This window comes from Bufo bufo, chromosome 1 (assembly GCF_905171765.1).
Source record: "Bufo bufo chromosome 1, aBufBuf1.1, whole genome shotgun sequence".
Classification (NCBI taxonomy): Eukaryota; Metazoa; Chordata; class Amphibia; order Anura; family Bufonidae; genus Bufo; species Bufo bufo.
This window is the reverse complement of record NC_053389.1, coordinates 752,037,799-752,061,145: the sequence shown is the minus strand read 5'-3', so window position 1 is coordinate 752,061,145 and position 23,347 is coordinate 752,037,799. Positions and strand designations below refer to the sequence as shown.

The 23,347-nt window shown below is 48.8% G+C and overlaps 1 protein-coding gene across 2 annotated transcripts in view; it reads right to left on the bottom strand.

Annotated features, from left to right (window-relative positions):
* LOC120986116 (fumarylacetoacetate hydrolase domain-containing protein 2-like) overlaps window positions 1-23,135 on the bottom strand; it is a 49,182-nt gene extending 26,047 nt beyond the window's left edge. Inside the window, exons 1-3 of one of the 2 annotated variants that reach the window (XM_040414474.1) lie at window positions 23,014-23,135; window positions 13,994-14,257; window positions 194-410 (exon numbers count right to left, since the gene is read on the bottom strand). In XM_040414474.1, coding sequence (XP_040270408.1) covers window positions 194-410; window positions 13,994-14,257; window positions 23,014-23,084 — 552 coding nt within the window. In that variant the 5' untranslated portion in view covers window positions 23,085-23,135. Of the gene's footprint in view, window positions 1-193; window positions 411-13,993; window positions 14,258-18,994; window positions 19,221-23,013 lie in introns of those variants that run through there. The other variant, XM_040414475.1, reaches the window with a different exon arrangement.
* Between the last annotated feature and the right edge of the window lie 212 nt (window positions 23,136-23,347).

Genomic DNA, 23,347 nt, shown 5'->3' with positions numbered 1-23,347 from the left:
CGAGCTGTCCCTAGAAATGTGACCAATGAACGTGACGTCACAGGCCTAGGAAAAGGCTCACTGAAGCACAGCAGCTGATCGGCAGGGATGCTGGGAGTCGGACCCCCACTGATTTGATATTGAAAATCTTGGACCACCCCTTTGGTGGCAGCACATCTACCACTGCTCCCTTTCTCAAAATAACCACAGGCACCTGACTTTCTGCAGAAAGGACAATGGAGTCATATGGACCAACGATGGAGCTGGGGAACTTGCTGAAGATGATAGGTTCTTTTGGAACAGGAACATTTTGCTCCAGGCAATGGTCAACATAGTTCATCCCAACACAAATAACCTTCTCGGGATTAGTGATTGGAGAAAAGATAGAGAGCTGAGAGCGGCTCAGGATGTGCTGTCCAGAATCCAGGGCCCTGAAAGGCAGTGAACAATGTCAGTAGGAAGATAACATATGACTGTCAACAACATGTATCCCTACAGTCTAGTATATGGAGGGTGCTAACTCATCTGGTTAAGGGCACATGTCTTAAAAAAATATTCCAGTTATGTTAAGTTATCCCCTGTCCACAGGCTAGGGCATAACTATTAGATTGGTGTGGGTCCTACCCCCCCCCCACATCACAAGAATGGGGCCCCTATGCGCCATGGAGCTTCCCAGAAATGAACTGAGTGGCTGGTCGGTCGCGTGTGTGGCCGCTCCATTAATTTCTATAGGAATACTGGAAATAGAGGAGTACAGCTCTCCACTATCTCTGGATTAATTAATGGAGCGATAGACCCATTCAATTCCAGGGGCTCCACTGGGTATGGCCCTGTTCTGGTGATCAGTGGGGTTCCCAGGGGTACGACCCGCACTGGTCCAGTAGTTATCCCCTAACCAGTGGATAGGGGATAACTTAATCGGAACAGAACTTTTAAGGCTCTTTTACATGGGTTGAGAATCAGGGCAATTATCAGGAACATGACCCAATGTAAACGTGTGTTGAATCACCTAAAGAACACACAAAAGTGTGATTTGAGAAAACTATGTTTTTCATTGGCATTGTTATGTTTCCCCTTTAACCCCTTCCCAATGAGAACTGTACATGTACGGTGCAGCGGGAAGTGATTTCCTACATTCTGCCGTACATGTATGGTGCACTGATCGAGCAGGCACAGGAGCTGTGGTCACTTGATCAGTGCAGGGGCCTGGCTGTTGCTGACAGCCAGGCCCTTCCTGTAAACGCCGGCATCTTGAGTTTTCACTCCTTAGATGCCGCGGTCAGTATTGAGGGATTTACATAGGGAGGGGGCTCCCTCTCTGAACCCAATGGCTTCCCACGATACAATCGTGGCATGACTATGGTTGCCATGGCAGCCAGAAACCTTCCAAAGGCTTAGGGTGAGTTTGCACTAGCGTTATGGCATTCCGTTATAGGTTCCATTTATAGCGTAATATAACGGAATTCCTGGCCAGAATGCAAAACAGAAGCCTTTAAGAGGCGTTTTGATCTGTCATAATAGAAGTCTATGGGCAAGCATAACGGATCCATCTGGTTTCTGTTATGCAGGACGGAAAAAAAAGTCCTGTCAACAGAACAGAAACTGGACAGATCCGTTATGCTTGCCCATATAGTTCTATTATGACGGATCAAAATGGAATGCCTCTTAAAAGCTTAAATTTTGCATTCCGGACAGGAATTCCGTTATATATGGAACCTATAACGGAGTGCCCTAACGCTAGTGCGAACCCACCCTTATAAGTCTACCAGCAACTGAAGCCAATGCTCATAACATCCTTTAGTAAACTCTATGAGGGTTGTGGCTTCCAAAAGGTGGTCACCTTTGGAGGGTTTCTACTGTAGGGTTACCTCAGGGTCTCTTCAACTGTGACATGGCGCCAAAAACCATTCCAGCAAAATCTCCCCTCCAAAAACCATGTGGCGCTCCTTCCCATCTGAGCCATGCAGTGTGTCCATACAGCAGTTTATGACCACATATGGGGGGGGAAGTTTCTATAAATTGCAAACTCAGGGTAATAAATATTAAAATTTGTTTTGTTGTTAACCCTTGCTGTGTTACAGGACAAAATGGATTTAAATGGATTTAAATTTTTAAATGTCACATTCATTTTGTTAACCTAAAGGGTTAGCAAAGTTTGTAAAATCAGTTTTGAATAACTTGAACGGTTTAGTTTCTAAAATGGGGTTATTTATGGGTGGTATCTATTAGGTAAGCCCCTCTAATTGGGTTTTGAAACAAATTGATGCCAAGATAAACATACGGTGAATGTTAAATAATTATTTTGTGAGGTATAACTATCTGTCTTAAAAGCAGAGAAATTCAAATTTAAAAAATTGCAAATTTTTCCAAATTTCCAAAAAATTATAAATGTAAAACATATCGACCCAAATTTACCACAAACGTGAAGTACAATGTGTTACGAAAAAAATTGTCTCAGAATCACTTGTAAAAAGTAATAGCATTCCAAACGTATTACTGCATAAAGTGACACATGTCATATTTGTACAATTATTGTCAGGAAGGTGAAAACTGGCTATTTCTGGAAGGGGTTAAAGAACACCTATCCTTACAAAATAAAACCTCACTCACACCATGGACAGTTCTAGATGGGTATTAGATTTAGTGCAGCTGGGATATTTGTATCTACTCTGAATTTTACTGCATTTGTTATAAATTGTGTTTAAAGCGGCTGTGTCACCAGGATCAACCCTATTAAAGCAGACATACTGCCTGACGGGGCTCATCATACTGATTAAAACTGTACCTTTCTTTTATCTGTATGTTAAACGGCTGCAAAGATATCTGCGTTTTTATTTATATGCAAATGAGCAATATGGGCACTCAGAGGCGGGGCTGAATATTTTGAGCACGGCTTTGTAACACCCCCTGTGCTCTGGACACGCCCCCTCCCCTTGACTGACAGGGCTAGACATCAGAGCTGTGTCCTGGCTTATACATATCTACTGTATATAGGTGTATTATACACACTCTGTACTATAGCTTCACCACACTGCAAATCTACATATCACTGCTTTATTTACAGACACAATCTATGATTATAAAGACACCAGTGATATATGTTAGATTATAAGCGTAGAAAACCATGCATCACTATGTGGTAATGCTATAGCTTAGTGGTATAGTGATCTGCCTTAACCACTTCAGCCCCCAGTGCTTAAACACCCTGAAAGACCAGGCCACTTTTTACACTTCTGACCTACACTACTTTCACCGTTTATTGCTCGGTCATGCAACTTACCACCCAAATGAATTTTACCTCCTTTTCTTCTCACTAATAGAGCTTTCATTTGGTGGTATTTCATTGCTGCTGACATTTTTACTTTTTTTGTTATTAATCGAAATTTAACGATTTTTTTGCAAAAAAAAACGAGATTTTTGTATAACTTACCAGTAAAATCTCTTTCTCGCTCTTTCCTTGGGGGACACAGAAGACCTTGGGTATAGCTCATCTCCATAGGAGGCGTGACACTAAGTGAAAGCTGTTAAGCCCCTCCTCCACAGCTATACCCTCAGCCTGGAGAGAGAGACTGCCAGTTGCGTGTCCAAGCAGTGAGAAAAGGCAAAGTCCAACAAGGAACCAACAAGCCAACTACCCAACGGGTAACACAAACTCGGAAACCGTGTAGAGAAAACAATGAATGGGTGGGTGCTGTGTCCCCCAAGGAAAGAGCGAGAAAGAGATTTTACTGGTAAGTTATACAAAAATCTCGTTTTCTCGCCCAGTTTCCTTGGGGGACACAGAAGACCTTGGGACGTTCAAAAGCAGTCCAAAAGGGGAGGGACCACAGCTCCAAGGCGAAGCACCCGAATGCATCAAGGAACCTCCGCCTGCAGACCCAGGCAGACCAAGTCAGCATACGCCGAAGCCAGAGTATGCACCCTGTAGAACTCTGTAAAGCGTGCACGGAAGACCTGTGGCCGCCCTGCTCAAATGCATGGCCGAAGCCCAATGTCTCCGGCCCAGGAGGCACCGATCGCTCTGGTGAAATGAACGGTGACAGCAAAGGCAGAATCCTGCCCTCGGTGCGGTAACCTCAGCAATAGCCAATCTGATAAGGCGGAGGAAAACCACCCTGGAGTCCGTCAACTCTAAGTGCGGACCTCCAGGAAACCCAAGAGACCAAACGTCGACAAGAGTCGGAGATCTCCAAGTAAAACCGGCAAGGCCCAAACAACGTCCAAATCGGTGAAGTGTTGAAGCGAAAGGCAAACACCACCTTCAGAAGGAAGGAACGGGATGTAGAACAGCCCTGTCCTGGAAAAAGACATAAGGCTCAGAACAAAAAGGGGCCATTCAGGCACCAGTCAGAGACACGACTGATACGGAAACACAACCGTACAGGACAGGCGGGTAGAGAGAACTTCTGTAACGGCTCCAAAGGACAAGATTGGAGCGCCGAGAACTCAGTATGTAGTTCCCAGGGCGATACCGAAGGACAGTACAGAGGAACCAAAGAGCCATTTCGAGTAAGAAGGTCTTGACAGGCCCAGAGGGCCGGGGAACGCTGGAAGAGGAAGAACAGCGCTGACACTTGACACCTCAAGTAAAGGAATCCCAGTCCCAGGTCCAGGCCGGACTGGAAAAAAAAAAAGACAGAACCATGGGGAGAGAAAAGGTCAGAGTGGGGAATGCACAGCTTCCCACAGAACCCCAGACAAAAGAACCATAAGTCTTACGACAGATCCTGGACGAAATACAGCCAGGAGCGGACAGTAGCAAACCCGCTGGAGTCGCCTGGCAAGCGGGCGAAAAAAACCAATGTGATCAGGCGCAGACCAGTAACACGGGCAGAAGTCGACAAAACTGGTCCCGTCGGCCCCCGGGCAACGTTGTCCCGTATCCACCCTAGCGGGGGAGTAGAAGGACAGACTGAAAGGAACCAAAGGGCCCGCCCAGCATCCGCCAGATGCCAGGACAAGACAGGCTAAAGTCCATGCTGATGTAGCCATGTTCTACAGTCCCGGTGTGGGAGATCAAAGGACAATCTGGACCGAAAGGTAGTCCCCCCAAGTTACCGAGAAGGTAAGTCTACAGCAGGACCATTGACTTAGAATGGACCACGCAATCTGCACTCAGCGGGAGGACAGAACGCGGTAGACTCGGTAAATAGGCACAGCTAATACAGCCAGTGTGGACAAGGGAGACAGTACGAGGCCAAAAGGAACACCGGAACCATCCACATGAACAACCATGCTCTCCCCAGAGGGGAGGACAGTGAAGGAACAGCCTTTGAAGTCTGGCGGGACAGAAGCCACATCGGAGTGATCTGTACCGAGCGGGAGCCAAACAGAGCCGGCGAGATAAGGTAGTCGAGACAGAGGCCGGCATAACACCCTCCAATCGAAAGGAGGAGTGGGCAACCGGGAAGCCATAGGACAGCTCAAAAGCAGAACCCTGCTACACTGTGAGATGCCCGGTTCACCGCCTCGCAGAAGGCGAATACCCTGAGAACCCAAGGTGGAGGTCCTCCGGACCTGGGTAATCGAGCACCCAAGAGAATTTGGGTGACTTTCCCCGAGAAAAGCGGCCCGCACCTGGTAGCAGATCAGACTGAAGCGTAGAGGCGCCAAGAGGAAGGACTCATACCACACTACATCCGAAGAGGAGGAAATTGCAGCAGGCAAGGGAACCGCAGTCCTGCCAGAGCCAACGAAGAATTCGAGGGGCGCTCCAGACAACAGCACTCCCGACCATGTGACCACTAACGCAGGGAAGCAATACCGCGGAAGGACGAATGGGCACGCATCTAGGAACCACGAACACTCCCTGGGATGAAGGGCCAACTAAATGAATGAGTACCACCCAGCTCCGTGCAGCAGAGAGCAAGTAGAGCCCGTCCGGGTCAGGTGGACAGAATGAACTCCTTAGAGACGAGTGCAAGGCTTGCGGCCAGCATCGTATCCCAAGAAAACAAAAGTATGCCGCAGGAAGCAGGTGAGGCATACGTACGAGCAGCCCGTAAGCAGTGAGAAGGCCAACCCACCTACAGGAGGAAAAGGCATAAACGGCCCAAACAACGCACAAGAACGTCAGCTCACTGCAAAAAGGTTAATTCAGCGAAAAAGGGGGCTCGCCACAGAGTGCCACAGCATGTACGGAATTGCAAAGTGCAACCTGAAAGGGAGTTATGCACAAGCCTAGTATAGCATGCGATGGAACGCAAGCAGTCCGCCCCGAAAGGGGGGAAATTGTATCTGGCAAACTGCAGTCTGCAAGAGTGCAAAGGCCGGTCCCAAAAGGGAGTGATGCCTAAGGCCGTACCTACTTCAGAGAAGCAGGACATACCCTATAATCCAGCAGGAGGTCCACCTAGTGAAAGGGGAACATGCACAGGGTTATCCTAGCATTAAGTGAGTGTGCAATAATACACCCAACACTGATTTAGCGAGAGTGCTACTACTCTGCCAATGAAGGGGGACATGTACAAGTCCAGTACAGCCATACAAGGACAGCCGTGAATCTCATGAGCGTGCCAATTTCTGCCCATGGAACAAGGGGTGGTCACGCACAAGTCCAGCACCATATCCAATGGGAGTGCAAGCGTTCCACCCATGTTAGAGGGCCATGCTCATGGCCAGCAAGGTATCCGGTGAGAGTGTAGCATGCCGCCCAGAAAAAAGGGGGGGTAATGCACATGGCCAGCATCTCATCCAGGGAGAGTGCGTGCACCCGCCATGTATGGGAGTCATACACATGGCCAGCAACGTACTGGTGAGAGACAAACACAGTCAGTGAGAATGTGTGTATGTCACCTGAGGAAGGAAGGCATGCCCATGGCAGGCAGCGAATCCAGCGAGAGTGCGTACACCGCCCACGGAATAGGGGTCATGCATATGGCTGACAGCGGATCCTGCGAGAGTGCAAGCACCCCGCCATGTATGGGGTACTTACACATGGCCAGCAACGTACCTGCGAGAAAACAACCACAGACAGAGGGATGTATTTATGCTGCCTGAATCATGCCTATGGCCGGCAGCGGAACCAGTGAGAGTGCAGCATAGTAACATAGTACATAAGTTCATCATAGCCCATCAGAGAGAGTGCAGCGTTCCGCCTATGGAAGGGGGTCGTGCACATAGCCAGTACCGAATCCGGTGAGAGTGCAGTATTCCGCCTAAAAAGGGGGGTCATGCACACGATCGGCAACAGATCCAGTGAGTGTAGCGTTCCGCCTAAGAAGGGGGTCACGCACATGGCCGACAGCGAATCCAGTGAGAGCGCTGCGTTCCGCCCATGGAAGGGGGTCACGCACATGGCCGGCAGTGAATCCAGTGAGAGTGCAGCGTTCCGCTTAGAGAAGGGGGTCACGCACATGGCCGGCAGCAAATCCATAGAGAGTGCAGCATTCCGCCTAGGAAGGGGGTCATGCACATGGCCAGCACCGTATCCGGTGAAGGTGCAGCATTCCGCCTAAAAGGGGGTCATGCACATGGCCAGCCGGCAGCCAGGGAGAGTGCAGTATCCCGCCTAGGAGGGGGAGTTGCACATGGCAGGCACCATAACTGGAGAGATGATGAATGCTGCCAACGGAAGGGCCGCATGCACTTGGCCAGCGCCGTATCCTGGAAGAGGGCAGGAAAACTGCCTAAAAGGGGAAATGCCCTAGCACCGACGCAGGTTGGGAGCGCAACACTATGCCGCCTGTGGAAAGAGGGCATGCAGACATGCAGCACTACTGATGAGGCTGCAGCGTCCTGCGCAGTCCAATAGAAATCTGTTATTATATATATATATTATATTTTTTTTTTTTTTTTTTTTTATTTAAAACACAGCCTCTCTGGGGGGCCACCATATAGGGGCACAGATAGTCAGGAAAAAGGGGGGGGCCAGCCATACAGGCCCATTGGGAGCCAGCCTGTACCCAAAAGGGTTAACATGGATCCGGCCTGGAGGGCGGCGCTGCGATCCCCTGGGGGCGGAGGAACCTCCCGGCGGGAAAAATTCGCGCCTGGAGAAGTTCCCGCCCCCTCCACCAGAGGCCGGAATTTTGCGGCCTAGCAGGCCGTGAGGCCGGGGTCTAAATTTGCGGCGCCCGGCATGTACCGCCGGAACCTGAGGCGGAGTGGCGCATCAAACCGGCCGCGGGTGCCCACCCCGCGGGCCGGTCGGAATTGCGGCCCAGCAGGCCGGGCCACAATTTGCGGAGCCCCACCGACCGGCACCGACGGTCGGCCGGGGCCTGCTGAAGTCAAGCCCAAAGCCGGCCGCGGGAGCCCACCCCGCCGGCCGGAATGGCGGCTTGCCGGCCGCGGGAGCCCACCCCGCCGGCCGGAAGAGTCAGGGGCCCGGAATAGCGGCTTGCCGGCCGCGGGAGCCCACCCCGCCGGCCGGAAGAGTCAGGGGCCCGGAATGGCGGCTTGCCGGCCGCGGGAGCCCACCCCGCCGGCCGGAAGAGTCAGGGGCCCGGAATGGCGGCTTGCCGGCCGCGGGAGCCCACCCCGCCGGCCGGAAGAGTCAGGAGCTCGGAATGGCGGCTTGCCGGCCGCGGGAGCCCACCCCGCCGGCCGGAAGAGTCAGGGACCCGGAATGGCGGCCTAGCAGGCCGCGGAGCCTGGGCTAAGATTTTTGCGGCGCCCGGTCGCACCAGAGTACCAATGTCGGCCGGAGGCGAGGCCTCACTCCACAGCCGTCAGGCAGGCCTTGAGCAACACTCCGGTAGGAGATGGGGGGGGACCCAGAGACCGGGTGCCTGTGGTAGAAATAAACTATGTTGCCGCTTCTGTAGCTGGCTGTGGAGACAGCCACTGGCTGCATGTCTATGGGAGCCAGGCAGGGGGGGGGGGGGGGGGGAAGGCAGAAGGAGATTGCCGCTCTGCAGGTGCCAGCATAGATCCAGCAGGGGACTAGAGGCCCAGTATGGGGGTCAGGCACGCAGGAGACCGGGGGGGACGGGGACGTAGGGCTGGAGAAGCCTCTCTCTTACCACAGCCGTCTTCACCCTCGGTCCATTCCAGCAGGGTCGCCCCTTCAGCTACTGGCACCGTAGTGGCAGGACGCTGGAAGAGGGACTTGGCGTGCGGGCGACCCTTGCGCTGGCGGGATGTAGGGGAGCTGGGCTGCCCTGATCCACCTTGCCTTCTGTGGGGGAGGCAGCAGTGCGGGTGACCGGCACTGGCGCAGCTCAACCCCGGGAGAACAGAGAGGTCTAGTGCGACTCTGTTATCCCTGATGATCTGGAACAAAAAGAAAATAAAAAAGTAAAAATCTAAAATTTAAACAAGGAGAAAGCAGCCCTGCAGAGCAGGGAGTGTCTTGCCTCCTTGGACACTAAGCAAAAAACTGGCAGTCTCTCTCTCCAGGCTGAGGGTATAGCTGTGGAGGAGGGGCTTAACAGTCTTCACTTAGTGTCACGCCTCCTATGGAGATGAGCTATACCCAAGGTCTTCTGTGTCCCCCAAGGAAACTGGGCGAGAAATGACATTTTTCACTTTCAGTTGTAAAATTTTGCAAAAAAAACGAGATCCATATAGAAATTTTGCTCTAAATTTATAGTTCTACATGTCTTTGATAAAAAAAAAATGTTTGGGTAAAAAAAAAATGGTTTGGGTAAAAGTTATAGCGTTTACAAACTATGGTACAAAAATGTGAATTTCCGCTTTTTGAAGCAGCTCTGACTTTCTGAGCACCTGTCATGTTTCCTGAGGTTCTACAATGGCCAGACAGTACAAACACCCCACAAATGACCCCATTTCGGAAAGTACACACCCTAAGGTATTCGCTGATGGGCATAGTGAGTTCATAGAACTTTTTATTTTTTGTCACAAGTTAGCGGAAAATGATGATTTTTTTTTTTTCTTACAAAGTCTCATATTCCACTAACTTGTGACAAAAAATAAAAACTTCTATGAACTCACTATGCCCATCACGAAATACCTTGGGGTCTCTTCTTTCCAAAATGGGGTCACTTGTGGGGTAGTTATACTGCCCTGGCATTCTAGGGGCCCAAATGTGTGGTAAGGAGTTTGAAATCAAATTCTGTAAAAAAATGACCTGTGAAATCCGAAAGGTGCTCTTTGGAATATGGGCCCCTTTGCCCACCTAGGCTGCAAAAAAGTGTCACACATCTGGTATCTCCGTACTCAGGAGAAGGTGGGGAATGTGTTTTGGGGTGTCTTTTTACATATACCCATGCTGGGTGAGATAAATATCTTGGTCAAATGCCAACTTTGTATAAAAAAATGGGAAAAGTTGTCTTTTGCCAAGATATTTCTCTCACCCAGCATGGGTATATGTAAAATGACACCCCAAAACACATTCCCCAACTTCTCCTGAGTACGGCGATACCAGATGTGTGACACTTTTTTGCAGCCTAGATGCGCAAAGGTGCCCAAATTCCTTTTAGGAGGGCATTTTTAGACATTTGGATACCAGACTTCTTCTCACGCTTTGGGGCCCCTAGAATGCCAGGGCAGTATAAATACCCCACATGTGACCCCATTTTGGAAATAAGACACCCCAAGGTATTCAATGAGGGGCATGGCGAGTTCATAGAATTTTTTTTTTTTTGGCACAAGTTAGCGGAAATTGATATTTGTAATTTTTTTCTCACAAAGTCTCCCGTTCCGCTAACTTGGGATAAAAATTTCAATCTTTCATGGACTCAATATGCCCCTCACGGAATACCTGGGGGTGTCTTCTTTCCGAAATGGGGTCACATGTGGGGTATTTATACTGCCCTGGCATTCTAGGGGCCCTAAAGCGTGAGAAGAAGTCTGGAATATAAATGTCTAAAAAATTTTACGCATTTGGATTCCGTGAGGGGTATGGTGAGTTCATGTGAGATTTAATTTTTTGACACAAGTTAGTGGAATATGAGACTTTGTAAGAAAAAAAAAAAAAAAATCCGCTAACTTGGGCCAAAAAAATGTCTGAATGGAGCCTTACAGAGGGGTGATCAATGACAGGGGGGGTGATCAATGACAGGGGGGTGATCAGGGAGTCTATATGGGGTGATCACCACAGTCATTGATCACGCCCCTGTAAGGCTTCATTCAGACGTCCGGATGCGTTTTGCGGATCGGATCCATCTATCAGTGCATCCGTAAAAATCATGCGGACATCTGAATGGAGCTTTACAGGGGGGTGATCAGGGAGTCTATATGGGGTGATCACCACAGTCATTGATCATGCCCCTGTAAGGCTTCATTCAGACGTCCGGATGCGTTTTGCGGATCGGATCCATCTATCAGTGCATCCGTAAAAATCATGCGGACATCTGAATGGAGCTTTACAGGGGGGTGATCAGGGAGTCTATATGGGGTGATCACCACAGTCATTGATCATGCCCCTGTAAGGCTTCATTCAGACGTCCGGATGCGTTTTGCGGATCCGATCCATCTATCAGTGCATCCGTAAAAATCATGCGGACATCTGAATGGAGCTTTACAGGGGGGTAATCAATGACAGGGGGGTGATCACCACAGTCATTGATCATGCCCCTGCAAGGCTTCATTCAGACGTCCGGATGCGTTTTGCGGATCGGATCCATCTATCAGTGCATCCGTAAAAATCATGCGGACATCTGAATGGAGCTTTACAGGGGGGTAATCAATGACAGGGGGGTGATCAGGGAGTCTATATGGGGTGATCACCACAGTCATTGATCATGCCCCTGTAAGGCTTCATTCAGACGTCCGGATGCGTTTTGCGGATCGGATCCATCTATCAGTGCATCCGTAAAAATCATGCGGACATCTGAATGGAGCTTTACAGGGGGGTAATCAATGACAGGGGGGTAATCAATGACAGGGGGGTGATCAGGGAGTCTATATGGGGTGATCACCACAGTCATTGATCACGCCCCTGTAAGGCTTCATTCAGACGTCCGGATGCGTTTTGCGGATCCGATCCATCTATCAGTGGATCCGTAAAAATCATGCGGACGTCTGAATGGAGCTTTACAGGGGGTTGATCAATGACAGGGGGGTAATCAATGACAGGGGGGTGATCAGGGAGTCTATATGGGGTGATCAGTGGCTAATAAGGGGTTAATAAGCGACGGGGGGGGGGTGTAGTGTAGTGTAGTGGTGCTTGGTGCTACTTTACTGAGCTACCTGTGTCCTCTGGTGGTCGATCCAAACAAAGGGGACCACCAGAGGACCAGGTATATTAGACGCTGTTATCAAAACAGCGTCTAATATACCTGTTAGGGGTTAAAAAAAACACATCTCCAGCCTGCCAGCGAACGATCGCCGCTGGCAGGCTGGAGATCAACTCTCTTACCTTCCGTTCCTGTGAGCGCGCGCGCCTGTGTGCGCGCGTTCACAGGAAATCTCGGCCATCGCGAGATGACGCATATATGCGTGACTCTGCGCAGGGCTGCCACCTCCGGAACGCGATCCTGCGTTAGGCGGTCCGGAGGTGGTTAAAGGGCTTCTGTCACCCCCCAAACCGCAATTTTCATAATTGGACTGAATATATTTGCTAAGGTACCCAGATTCCATATATACCCCTCATACCTATGGCTGTGCTGTAATTTCAGTAAAAAACTTACTTTTGTATTATGCAAATTACTTCACTACCAGCAAGTTGGGCGTTTACTTGCTGGTAGCCGCCGCATCCTCTGTCTAAAAAAACGCCCCCTCCTCCACTTGATTGACAGCTCAAATTCTGCGCCTGCGCCGTACCGGTCCGCATTCGGCGCAGGCGCTCTGAGAGAAGGATGCTCGCTTGGCTGCTCCTTCCTCAGTGCGCCTGCACCGCTGACGTCAGCCTTCACCCTGAAAAGAACATTGCTTCTTTTCCGGGTGTAGGCTGATGTCATCGGCGCAGGCGCACTGAGGAAGGAGCAGCCAAGCGAGCGTCCTTCTCTCAGAGCGCCTGCGCCGAATGTGGACCGGTACGGCGCGGGCGTGTTTATAGTCCTAGGATGCCGTTTATAGTCCTAGTAATTTGCATATTATAAAAGTACGATTTTTACTGAAATTACAGCACAGAGAGAGGTAACAGTGATATATATGGACTCATCTGACATTAGCAAATAGCTAATGTCCGATACCGAAAATTGCTAAATGGGGGGTGACAGAAGCCCTTTAAGTGATCGCCGATCACGATCATTCAGGATTTTTTCCCGGCCACATTCTTTTAATAATGCGTTGGACAGTTCTTAACCCAATTATAGTAGTTTCTGCAATCTCCTTAGATGTTTTCTCTGCTTGATGCATGCCAATGATTTGACCCTTACCAAGGTGAGGGGGCGTGTCCAGAGCACAGGGGGTGTTACCTAGCAGTGCTCAGACCATTCAGCCCCGCCTCTGAGTGCTTGAATTGCTCATTTGCGTATGAATAAAACACAGGATTTCTCTGCAGCTATTTACCATACAGACAAAAGAAAGGGACGGTTTTAGTCAGCATGATCAGCCCTACCAGCCAGTATGTCTGGTTTAATAGGGTCGATCCTGGTGACAGAGCTGTTTTAATGTATAATCACTATACAGTAAGCTCCCTCTAGTGGTGGATGCATGTAACCAGAAATTCTCATTTCACTCTCCGTGTATATATGGGATTTGGACTTATGTGTTAAAAGGATGGAGGTCCGACTGTTAAAAAGTTATACAGTATCAAAAGAGTGGTCTGGCTATCCACATGGAGTAAAATAAATGAAACCTCACCGATCACCCTTGCTTCCTGGTTCTTCTTGTCACGCAGGAAATGACTGCTCGGCCAATCACTGTTTGAGGTGGTCACTGCTGCGGCTAGTGATTGTTTGGGTGGTCATTTCATGAGTGTTGAGATGCACCAAGAAGCAGAAAACAACAGAGGAGCATCAGAATTGGGGCAGTGGGGGGGGATTGGTACGGTTACATTTCTTTTATTATTTTATACCCTGCCGATGTAAAATGTAATGGTTAGACAACCCATTTAAGAGGTAAATCAGCACAGAGGGATGGACCTAAAAACGTGGTACTTTAAGTTAGCAAAATCCACGCACAACTATCTTGTAGGCTATGAGTTGGTAGAATAGGTGTGTACCTCCTAGCTATCTGCAGGGATGCGTCACCACCTTCTAGGAATTCTCTCATCCCACATGGAAGGGATGAATCAAAGGCATTCAGGTCCACGACTTTTTCTCCATCCAGCTCTAATCCGATCCTCTGCCCTGCCGACGTTGAGCTCCGAAACTGAATTAGCCGCATTCTCAGTGGAGGAAAGTGAGAAATACCTCTCTGGGGCAGGAAGCGGACAGAGATATGCTGGACTGCTCGTTGGAGACCTTGGCCAGACCCCAACATCAACCTTTCAAGAAAGAGACATTCGTTATCTAAAAATGGTTGAATTCTACAAATGACATATCACACATATACGCCTGTATACTAGGATACAGCGATCTGTCAGGAGCCCAATAAAAATGTTCACTTTTGTGCTGTGAACACCAGATCCTCCCACTGTGAATGTGCTGCATGATGTTTAGGCCTAGTTCACACTTCAGTAGTTTGATCAGGGATTGTGAGCCAAAACAAGAAGCAGGTCAAAAACACAGAACAGGAGCAGATCTTTCCATTGTTCCTTATCTCTGTGTAGCCTCCACTGGAAATCACTGACCAAACACTCACGCACACGACCGCTGTATTCTCATCAGATCCTCATTTTTTGCGGGTTGAATGCGGACCCATTCACATCAACGGGGCCGCAAAAGATTATAGATCATGTCTTATTATTATCCACATTATGGTCTATTAGGGGCAAAATGCGGAATGCACAAAGCCGGTATCCGTGTTTTGCAGATCCGCATTTTGTGGACTGCAAAACAGCCAACGGTCATGTGCATGAGCCCTAAATCACATAAGTGTGAACTAGGCCTTTAAGGGGTATTCCCATCACATACAATGGGGGCATATCGCTAGGATATGCCCCCATATTCTGATAGGTGCGGGTCCCACACCTACAATGAGAACGGTAGCGGGGAGAGCTGTGGCTGGAGGATCCTGGGAAATTTCCCGGGGTCCGACCACCACCAAGCGCTGCTCCAATAGAAGTGAATGGGAGCGCACCGCGCACATGCAGCCAGCTATTTTCGGTGGCCCCATAGAAATAAATGGAGGACGGCTGTGCATGGGCAGTGCACCATCTGTTCATTTCCCCGCTCCGTTCTCATTGTAGGTGCGGGTCCCAGAGGGCACCTATCAGACAATGGGGGCATATCCTAGCGATATGCCCCCATTGTCTGAGATGGCAAAAGCCCTTTAAGGCCCCTGTACACTGACAGATGGGGATGAAGATTTTTGGAAAGGAAGTGTTCCTTCCCGACAATCACCTGCTCGTCAGTAAAGGAGACCGCTGCATTTACATGAGGACTTCTTCTCCTGATCTCTGATGGAACTGATAAAAACGACTGCTTAAAAGGGAACCTGTCATCAACTTTGTGCTGCCCATACTAACGGCCTAATAAAGTAGAGACAGGTGAGCTGATTTCAGCGGTCTGTCATTTAAATGTTAAAAGTAAGTGGTTGCTGAGAACCAACATCACAATCATTGCAGACTGGGCCTGGAAAAGAGTCCCGGCCACCTGAGAAGAGTCCTGGTTATCCATGAATTCCTGCTCTCCTGCCCACCTGCTGATGACTGACAGTCTCCTACCTAGTTTTCTCCCTTTCTCTCTAGGAGAGAACTGTCAATCATCAGCAGATGGGGGAGAGAGCAGGAGATTAGGAATAACCAGGACTCTTCTCAGGTGGCCATGACTCTTTTCGAGGCCTGGGCTGCAATGATTATGATGCTGGTTCTCAGAAACCACTTACTTTTAGCTGATGAGTGACACATCGCTGATATCAGCATTTCTGTCACTATTTTATGCTGCCCTCAGTGAGATCAGCATAAAGTTGATAACAGGTTCCCTTTAAAATACAGGATATTTTTTTTTTTTTTTTCTGTTCTGACGGATCAGAAGAACGGAAAACTAAACGGTGATGTGAATTCCGCTTAACAGGGTTTCCCCCCTATAGGTATAGGTCCTTGAAGCTTCTGTTCGGTCAGGTTAGGCAGCCAGGTAGGGAGGACCTTTCCACTTGAGTTACAGAAAATAGCCAAGCTTGTTTCAGTCTCTACCTGGATGTGGCAGCCGCCTCACCTGGTGGAGGAGACCTTTGGGACACCCCCATTAGATATGTTTCCTATCCTCTGGATAAGCCGTCTCAATGGTGGAAACACTTTTACAAGTTTGGCATTAGGCATTATCCTCTCTGTGCTCAGAGGCATCTGCTGTATGTTTAATGCGTGTTGTGGGGATTCGCTCTGGTAGGCAGGTTAGCGGACGCAGTATAGAGGCAAAAGGACCAGGTTGTAAAACACTCTTCAGTGTTACACACACCTATTCACACTTGTGTTGTGAATATTCACACTTATAACGTAAAACAACTGTCACTTTTTAGGCTTGGTGCTTGTTCACACACAGAAAAACTAAATAAAGTTCACCTGGAATCCTGGGTGTCCGTTCACACCCGGCTGAGCATACTCAGCCTCAGAAAGTCCACTTGCAGGCTTTAGGGCGGCCTGCTCGCCTGACACACGGTCTTCAGACCTCAACAGAGAGATCTCCAGAGCTCCACTGTCAGAGGGAGGTAATCCACACCACCTCACAGTGCTGGCTGTTTTTTATAAGCCTGCCAAGATCCGGCCTGGAATGTGGGGAGTAGTCACCCACCCAGCACTTTGACTACTCCCAGTAACAGCCGCCCAGGATCAGCTATTTACAGCCATACTAAATAGCAAAGTGTCAATCAGCATTAGCTGCTGCTTACAAATGAAAATACCGACTCTTACTTCACCGAGGCCAGGAACCTTGGTGACATATACCTAGCATCAATGACGACCCCTTGTACCTTCCTACAGTGTGATTGAGAATTAATTAATTGATTCCCACCCAGTGGTGAGGACTTGATGCCGTGCTGTTTAGTGCAGCCTGCGGTACATAATTATGATATCCTACATGTATAATGTTCCATAGACACAGGAAGTAGAAACCTGTGGAACAGACTAGTTATTAGGACGTCAGGGATATTGCTCCACTGTACTGCCATTATACAGGACAGATAGTCTGCTATTCTGCTACTTCCAGTATCTCCCCTCCTCCACATATATTTTATTGACTCTGTTACTTTCATTATCTGACAATTTCACAGGAGATTTGCTTTTATCACCCGAACTTAAAGGCAACCTGTCACGTTGAACATGGTGTCTGAGCTACAGGCAGCACGTTATAGAGCAGGAGGAGTTGTGTATTGATATATAGTTTTATAGGAAAAGATTCAGTAAAACTGGTCATTTATACATTTATATTCCTGCTCATTCTGAGCTTTGACATCCAGGAGGCGGTCCTATCAGTGATTGACAGCCTTCCCTCTATGACTGTGTATACAGATAGCTGTCAATCACTGATAGGACCGCCTCCTGGACGTCAAAGCTCAGAATGAGCAGGAATATAAATGAATAAAATACAAGTTTTACTGAATCTTTTCCCATAAAACTATATATCAATCTGCTCAGCTCCTCCTGCTCTATAACATGATGCCTGCAGATTATTCTGCATTTTCATGGTGACAGGTTCCCTTTAAGAAAAAATATAAGTCCCTGAGTCTCCCTCTGCCATCATGTTGGTGCAAGTTATTTTACCCCCCCCCCCCCCTTCCGTGCAGTACTAATACATATAGGCTTCAGTACCACAAGGGTATTTGCAGTCCATTTGTGTACAGGAATCCCCTGCTAATGTTAATGAATAGGGCTATCAACATGGGCGTTTAAAGGGAATCTGTCAGCTCCAGAACACCCCCCAAACTAAGGTCAACGGTGTATAGTGTAAGTGATGCCAAGTCCGGTTATATCATTTTGATCTTCATACTCCATTCCCGCACTGTCCTCCCACAAACCAGCAGTTTGTTGCAGTAAAATGCATTGACAGGACTCTTCTTCGAGTCCTCTCCATTATGTGCATAGGCTCAGGAGTCCTCTCAATGCATTTTACTGCAGGTTTGTGGGAGCACAGCATCAGAATGCAAGTATGAATATAGAAATGACATAACAGGACTCAGCACCACTTACATTATACACCGCTCACTCTAATTTGGGGGGTGTTTTTGGAGATGACAGATTCCCTTTAAGTCCTGACAGTATCTGTAGTTCTGTGCGTATTTTCTTCCTAATATTCCCATTAGTCTATGGGAGTAATCCAAATGAATTACTGAAACAATACTGATGACAAACTGGAAGGTATATATCATCCGGAAACTGCATATTCCAGAGCCCGTGTGAAAGAGGCCATTTATCCCTCTGTCTGGTCTGGGACAGCTGTAACGCCCATAGTGGCCATATTGGTTGTCACCCAGCTATGGCTACTTTCACACAAGCGTTTTTGCTGGATCCGTCATGGATCAGCAAAAACGCTTCCGTCACGATAATACAATTGTCTGCATCCGTTATATCCGGTTGTATTATATTAGCCAAGACGGATCAGTCTCTAAAACCATTGTAAGTCAACGGAGGACGGATCCGTTTTCTTTTGTGTCAGAGAAAACTGATCCGTCTGCATTGACTTACATAGTGAGTCATGACGGATCCCTCCGGAACGGGGCTTGGCTCTCTTTCCCGCAGTAGATTCCATGCACGGGATCCGCTCGTGTGAAAGAGCCCTAATGCAGAGCTGGACAGAACCAGGTGGTCACGGGTAGCTTTGCTGTCATGGATGCACTTAGTGGCGGGGTGCTTCACTGACAGCATGCGGCTCCATCTCTCCCAGCTGAGGTGGCGTCGTATCACAGCATTGGTGTATGCGCCACCCGCATCAATCATGGTGGGGAAGTGGGAGCACTGCTTGGATTACTAAGGGGGAGTGAAAGGGGAACTCTGCTGTGGGTGCTTTATGGAAAGGGTAGGCTGTAATGTGGCTGTGGGGAAAAAGTTGTGTTTTTCCTCCTCTCTTAAGTATTCCAGGCAGGCGCAGCAGGTAGGAGAGGTGAAATATTGCCTTTTTGCTCCTCTTACCTTTTGAATCCAATCTGGAACGCCCTCCACTGCTTGTGTAGCGCTGCTGGCGTCTCCACCGGGCTACGATCGGTACAAGCCTGCAGTAAGGTGCGCTACATTACACATCAGCAAATTCCTACCCAGAGCCGGCAGTAACTTATTAACACGGAGCAGCTACCCCTGCTTGTCCACCCAAAACCGGAACAAAAGGCACAGGCGTTTTACAAGATTAGGGCTCATGCACAGGGCCGTTGTTTTTTTGTCAGCATCTGATCCACATTTTTTGCAAGTTAGATGCGGATCCGTTCACTTCAATGGGGCTGCGAAAGATGTGGACAGCACACCGTGCGCTGTCCGCCTCCGTATGTCTGTTCTGCGGCCCCACAAAAAATATACAACATGTCCTATTCTTGTCTGCATTACGGACAAGGACTGTTCTATAAAAAGCAGAACGCACACGGCCGGTATCTGTGTTTTGTGGATCCGCAATTTGCAGAGCTAAAAAAACAGCTATTAGGCCGCAGATTTTGTGCATTAATAAGGCTGGGTTCACATCACCATTTGGTTTTCTGTTCTTCTAATCCATTAGGATGACGCTGGGTTCAGACCTGAGCGTACTGGATGGAGCGCTCTGTATGCGCGATTCTACGGGCGTCTCACATACGCGGCTCCTGTGCAAGCGAACGCCCATTGTCGCGCGTTCCCGAAAGTCTATGTACGGGAACGCGCGACACTACGCCCCAAAGAAGCTCCTGTACTTCTTGGGGCGTAGTGCGTTTTACAGCGCGTTCGTACGCGCTGTAAAACGCTCAGGTGAGAACCATTCCCATAGGGAAACATTGGTTCTTGCCTGTTGAGCGTTTTACAGCGCGTAGGAACGCGCTGTAAAACGCTCGGGTGTGAGCCCAGCGTGACAGAAAACAAAAAACGGATCCTTTAATTCCATCTACGGAGCTGTGTGAGGGCTCAACTATTGCTTGGCGATCTGTATTTTTCAGTAGTATTCATACTATTTTGACATTGACTATATTGACTATTTGATCAAATTTTATTCAAGTTAGGCCTCTTGCACACGAACATTGTGTGCCCGTGGCCGTATTGCGTCCCGCATACGGCGGGTCTGCAAAACACGGGCACTGGCCCGTGTGCACTCCGGATCACGGATGCGGACCTATTCATTTGAATGGGTCCACAATCACAGAGATGAGGAATGGAAGCACGAATTGGAACCCCATGGAAGCATGGATCGGAACCCCACGAAGTGCTTCTGTCCGTGCCTCCGCACCGCAAAAAAATAGAACTTGTTCTATCTTTTTGCGGTGCGGACGGATCAAAGACCCATTCAAATTGAATGGGTTTCAACCTGTCCCAGCCACCACACGGACGTTGCCCGTGCATTGGAGATCGCAAATTGCGGTTCCCAATGCACAGAACGGACACACAACGTTTGTGTGCAAGAGGCCTTATTTGGAATTTGAAGTGACCAAAAAACTGCATGAAGCGCACGGCGTCATAGCAACCAATGACGCCGTGCGCTCCTGCTGTCAGCAGGAATCCCGGTCGGGTTACCACGGACCGCCTCTCGGCCGCGGAACACGGCCGCGTGCATGAGGCCTTAGGGTACTTTCACACTTGCGGCAGAGGATTCCGGCAATACGGACGCAAACTGATGGCCTTTGTCAGACGTATCCGGATCCGTCTGACAAATGCATTGAAATACCGGATCCGTCTCTCCGGTGTCATCCGGAAAAACAGATTCAGCATTCATTTTTTTTTGCATTTTTTAAAGGTCTGTGCATGCACAGACCGGAAAGCCGTATCCGTTTTGCCGGAACACTTAATGCCGGATCCGGCACTAATACACTTCAAAGTCAATTAATGCCGGATCCGGCCTTCCGGTAAGTGTTCAGTAGTTTTGGCCGGAGATAAAACTGCAGCATGCTGCGGTATTTTCTCCGTCCAAAAAACGTAAGAGGGACTGAACTGATGCATCCTGATTGCTCTCCATTCAGAATGCATTAGGATAAAACTTCCGGTATCGAGCCCCTATGACGGAACTCAATACCGGAAAAGAATAACGCTGGTGTGAAAGTAACCTTACATCTGGTGGCATCAGAGGCGGAGCTTGTTAAGAGCTCATTTGCATACTTTTTTTCCCCTACGTTTGTTGACATTTTAATAGTTTGGGCATTTTGGGACCTGGCGATGCATATGATCTTTATTTTTATTAAGGGAAAAGCAAGATTTGAATGTATATTATATTTTTTTTTTTTAGCCCCCCCTAGGGGACCTGAATGTGCAGTCATTAGAATACTTTTCCCACATGTAATGTGATTTAATACATTGGTGCTGCTGTGAAACTACAACTCCCATCATGCACACTTGCTTGGCTGTTCTTGTAACTCTCTAGAAGTGAAAGGAGGATTCTGGGAGTTGCAGTTTCTGAGCTGCTGCAGTACTGGAGGTTGCTGATCCCCGCACTAGTGTAAGGGAAATTCTGCAGATTCCAATGTGCTAGTTACAGGTCAACATTGTAATATACCCGTTATAGTACTGGTAGCCTTTTACATGCTGCAGCCTATCACCAGCAACAAACAGCTTCCCCAATCTCAGCACAGGGAAGCCATTCTGGCCCGGGAGCGCAGAACTCCCAGGGAAAGCAACCTCAGATGCCAAGGTCACAACTGACCATGGCATCTGAGGGATTAAATGTCTGTGATTGGCAATATTGCTGATCATGGACATTAGCTACAGGGGTCTGCTGTGTGAAACTACAGGCCCCCAGCGACTCTGCCACCAGCTCTGGAGAGGGGGCGCCATCTTTAAAGAGAAGACATCCGCATGGCAGATGTAGTCAAGCGGTTAAACAAGCAAGAAATGGCAATTTCCTATTGAAACGGTTCTTTAGCACAGGTCCATTTTTCAGGCAATTATCGGGAACAAACTGTTCATTCCTGATAATTGCCTGCTTATCTGACGTGAGAGCGGCATTTATGTGCAGCAATCACCTCTGCTATATGGGGTCACTCATCCCCAAACATTCATGGTTTCTGGGCAGCAGATCCCTGTGTACATAGCTTCATCTGCTGCCCAGAAATTATCATTTCAAGTGCCACCTCAACTATTCCGTCACCTGATGGGAGGCAGCCTCTAGTAGGGCAGTTATCAGGAACGAGCGTTCTTCCCCAATCAACGGTCTGTGTAAAAGTACACAGGAGCCAAAATGGCTGTGGAATGGATCACCCCCCCTCCACGGCAAAGGTGGAGATCGGCAGCATAATCTGACATGTGGTGGATTTCAATGGGGCACCACAGTTCCATTTACACTGCACATTTCCGCAAATTTTCACGCACAAGAATGCCCAATGGCGAGTTTCCACCACATGTGAACCCAATTCGCAGACATGTGCGTCTATGCAATTAAAGGGGGAGTCCACATCGTCCATTGAAATAAATGACCTATGGTTACCTCTAGGGTTGAACGAATCGGGTTCAGATCGCTGTAGCCGAACTCGATTTGTTAAAAAAAAACGTCATAAATAATATTGGGCTCCGTCCTACTGTAAAAGGTATGGCCGCCGCGGAGGTCTTTCCGAAGTTTCTGCAAATATCGCCTCACTCACGTATCACTTTGTTTTTCGCATAAATTACTGCATCCAAATACTAAGCTGAACTCGGCTTCACGCCTCATTAACGCGGCTTCGTATTTTGATGCAGTAATTTATGTGAATAAACAAATCGACACGTGATAGAGGCGAGACGGAGTAAGCCCATCTTATTAAGGTAATGTTTAATGATAAAAACTGCACAAGTTGTACCAGCGCAGCCGCGTACGCCCCAGCGCAGCCGCGTACCCCCCAGCGCAGACGCATACCCCCCAGCGCAGACGCGTACCCCCAGCCTGAACCAGAGACTAGTAAGGACTGGGGCATCTTAGAACATTACATATGTTACAGGACATGTCCAGTCCACAGGTCAGGCAGAGGGACACTCCTAAGCAATTGCAGCTAGTCACACGTCAATATGCAGTCAGAAACCTGTAGCCAGGGCGACAGCCGAAGACGAAGCCCAGTGTCTTCCGGTATAGGCAAGGAGCGCTCAGTCTCATGACGCCTTCTGCCACAGACAGAAAACTACATCTCCCTGCGTGCACCGCGCGCCAAGCGAGGCCTTCATCAAAAAAGCTTTATTTAAAATAGACAAAAAAGGCATCGCGGCTTCTTCCTTTTATTAGAGTACTGAGCATATCAGCAGGACGTCTTTAAACCCTGCCTCCAAAACGCAATGGAACGCCCACATTCATTCATTCATACCTGTATATAAGCCCCGCCTGCTTTACGTGTTTTGGGGAGGACTAATGCGCAGGCGCAT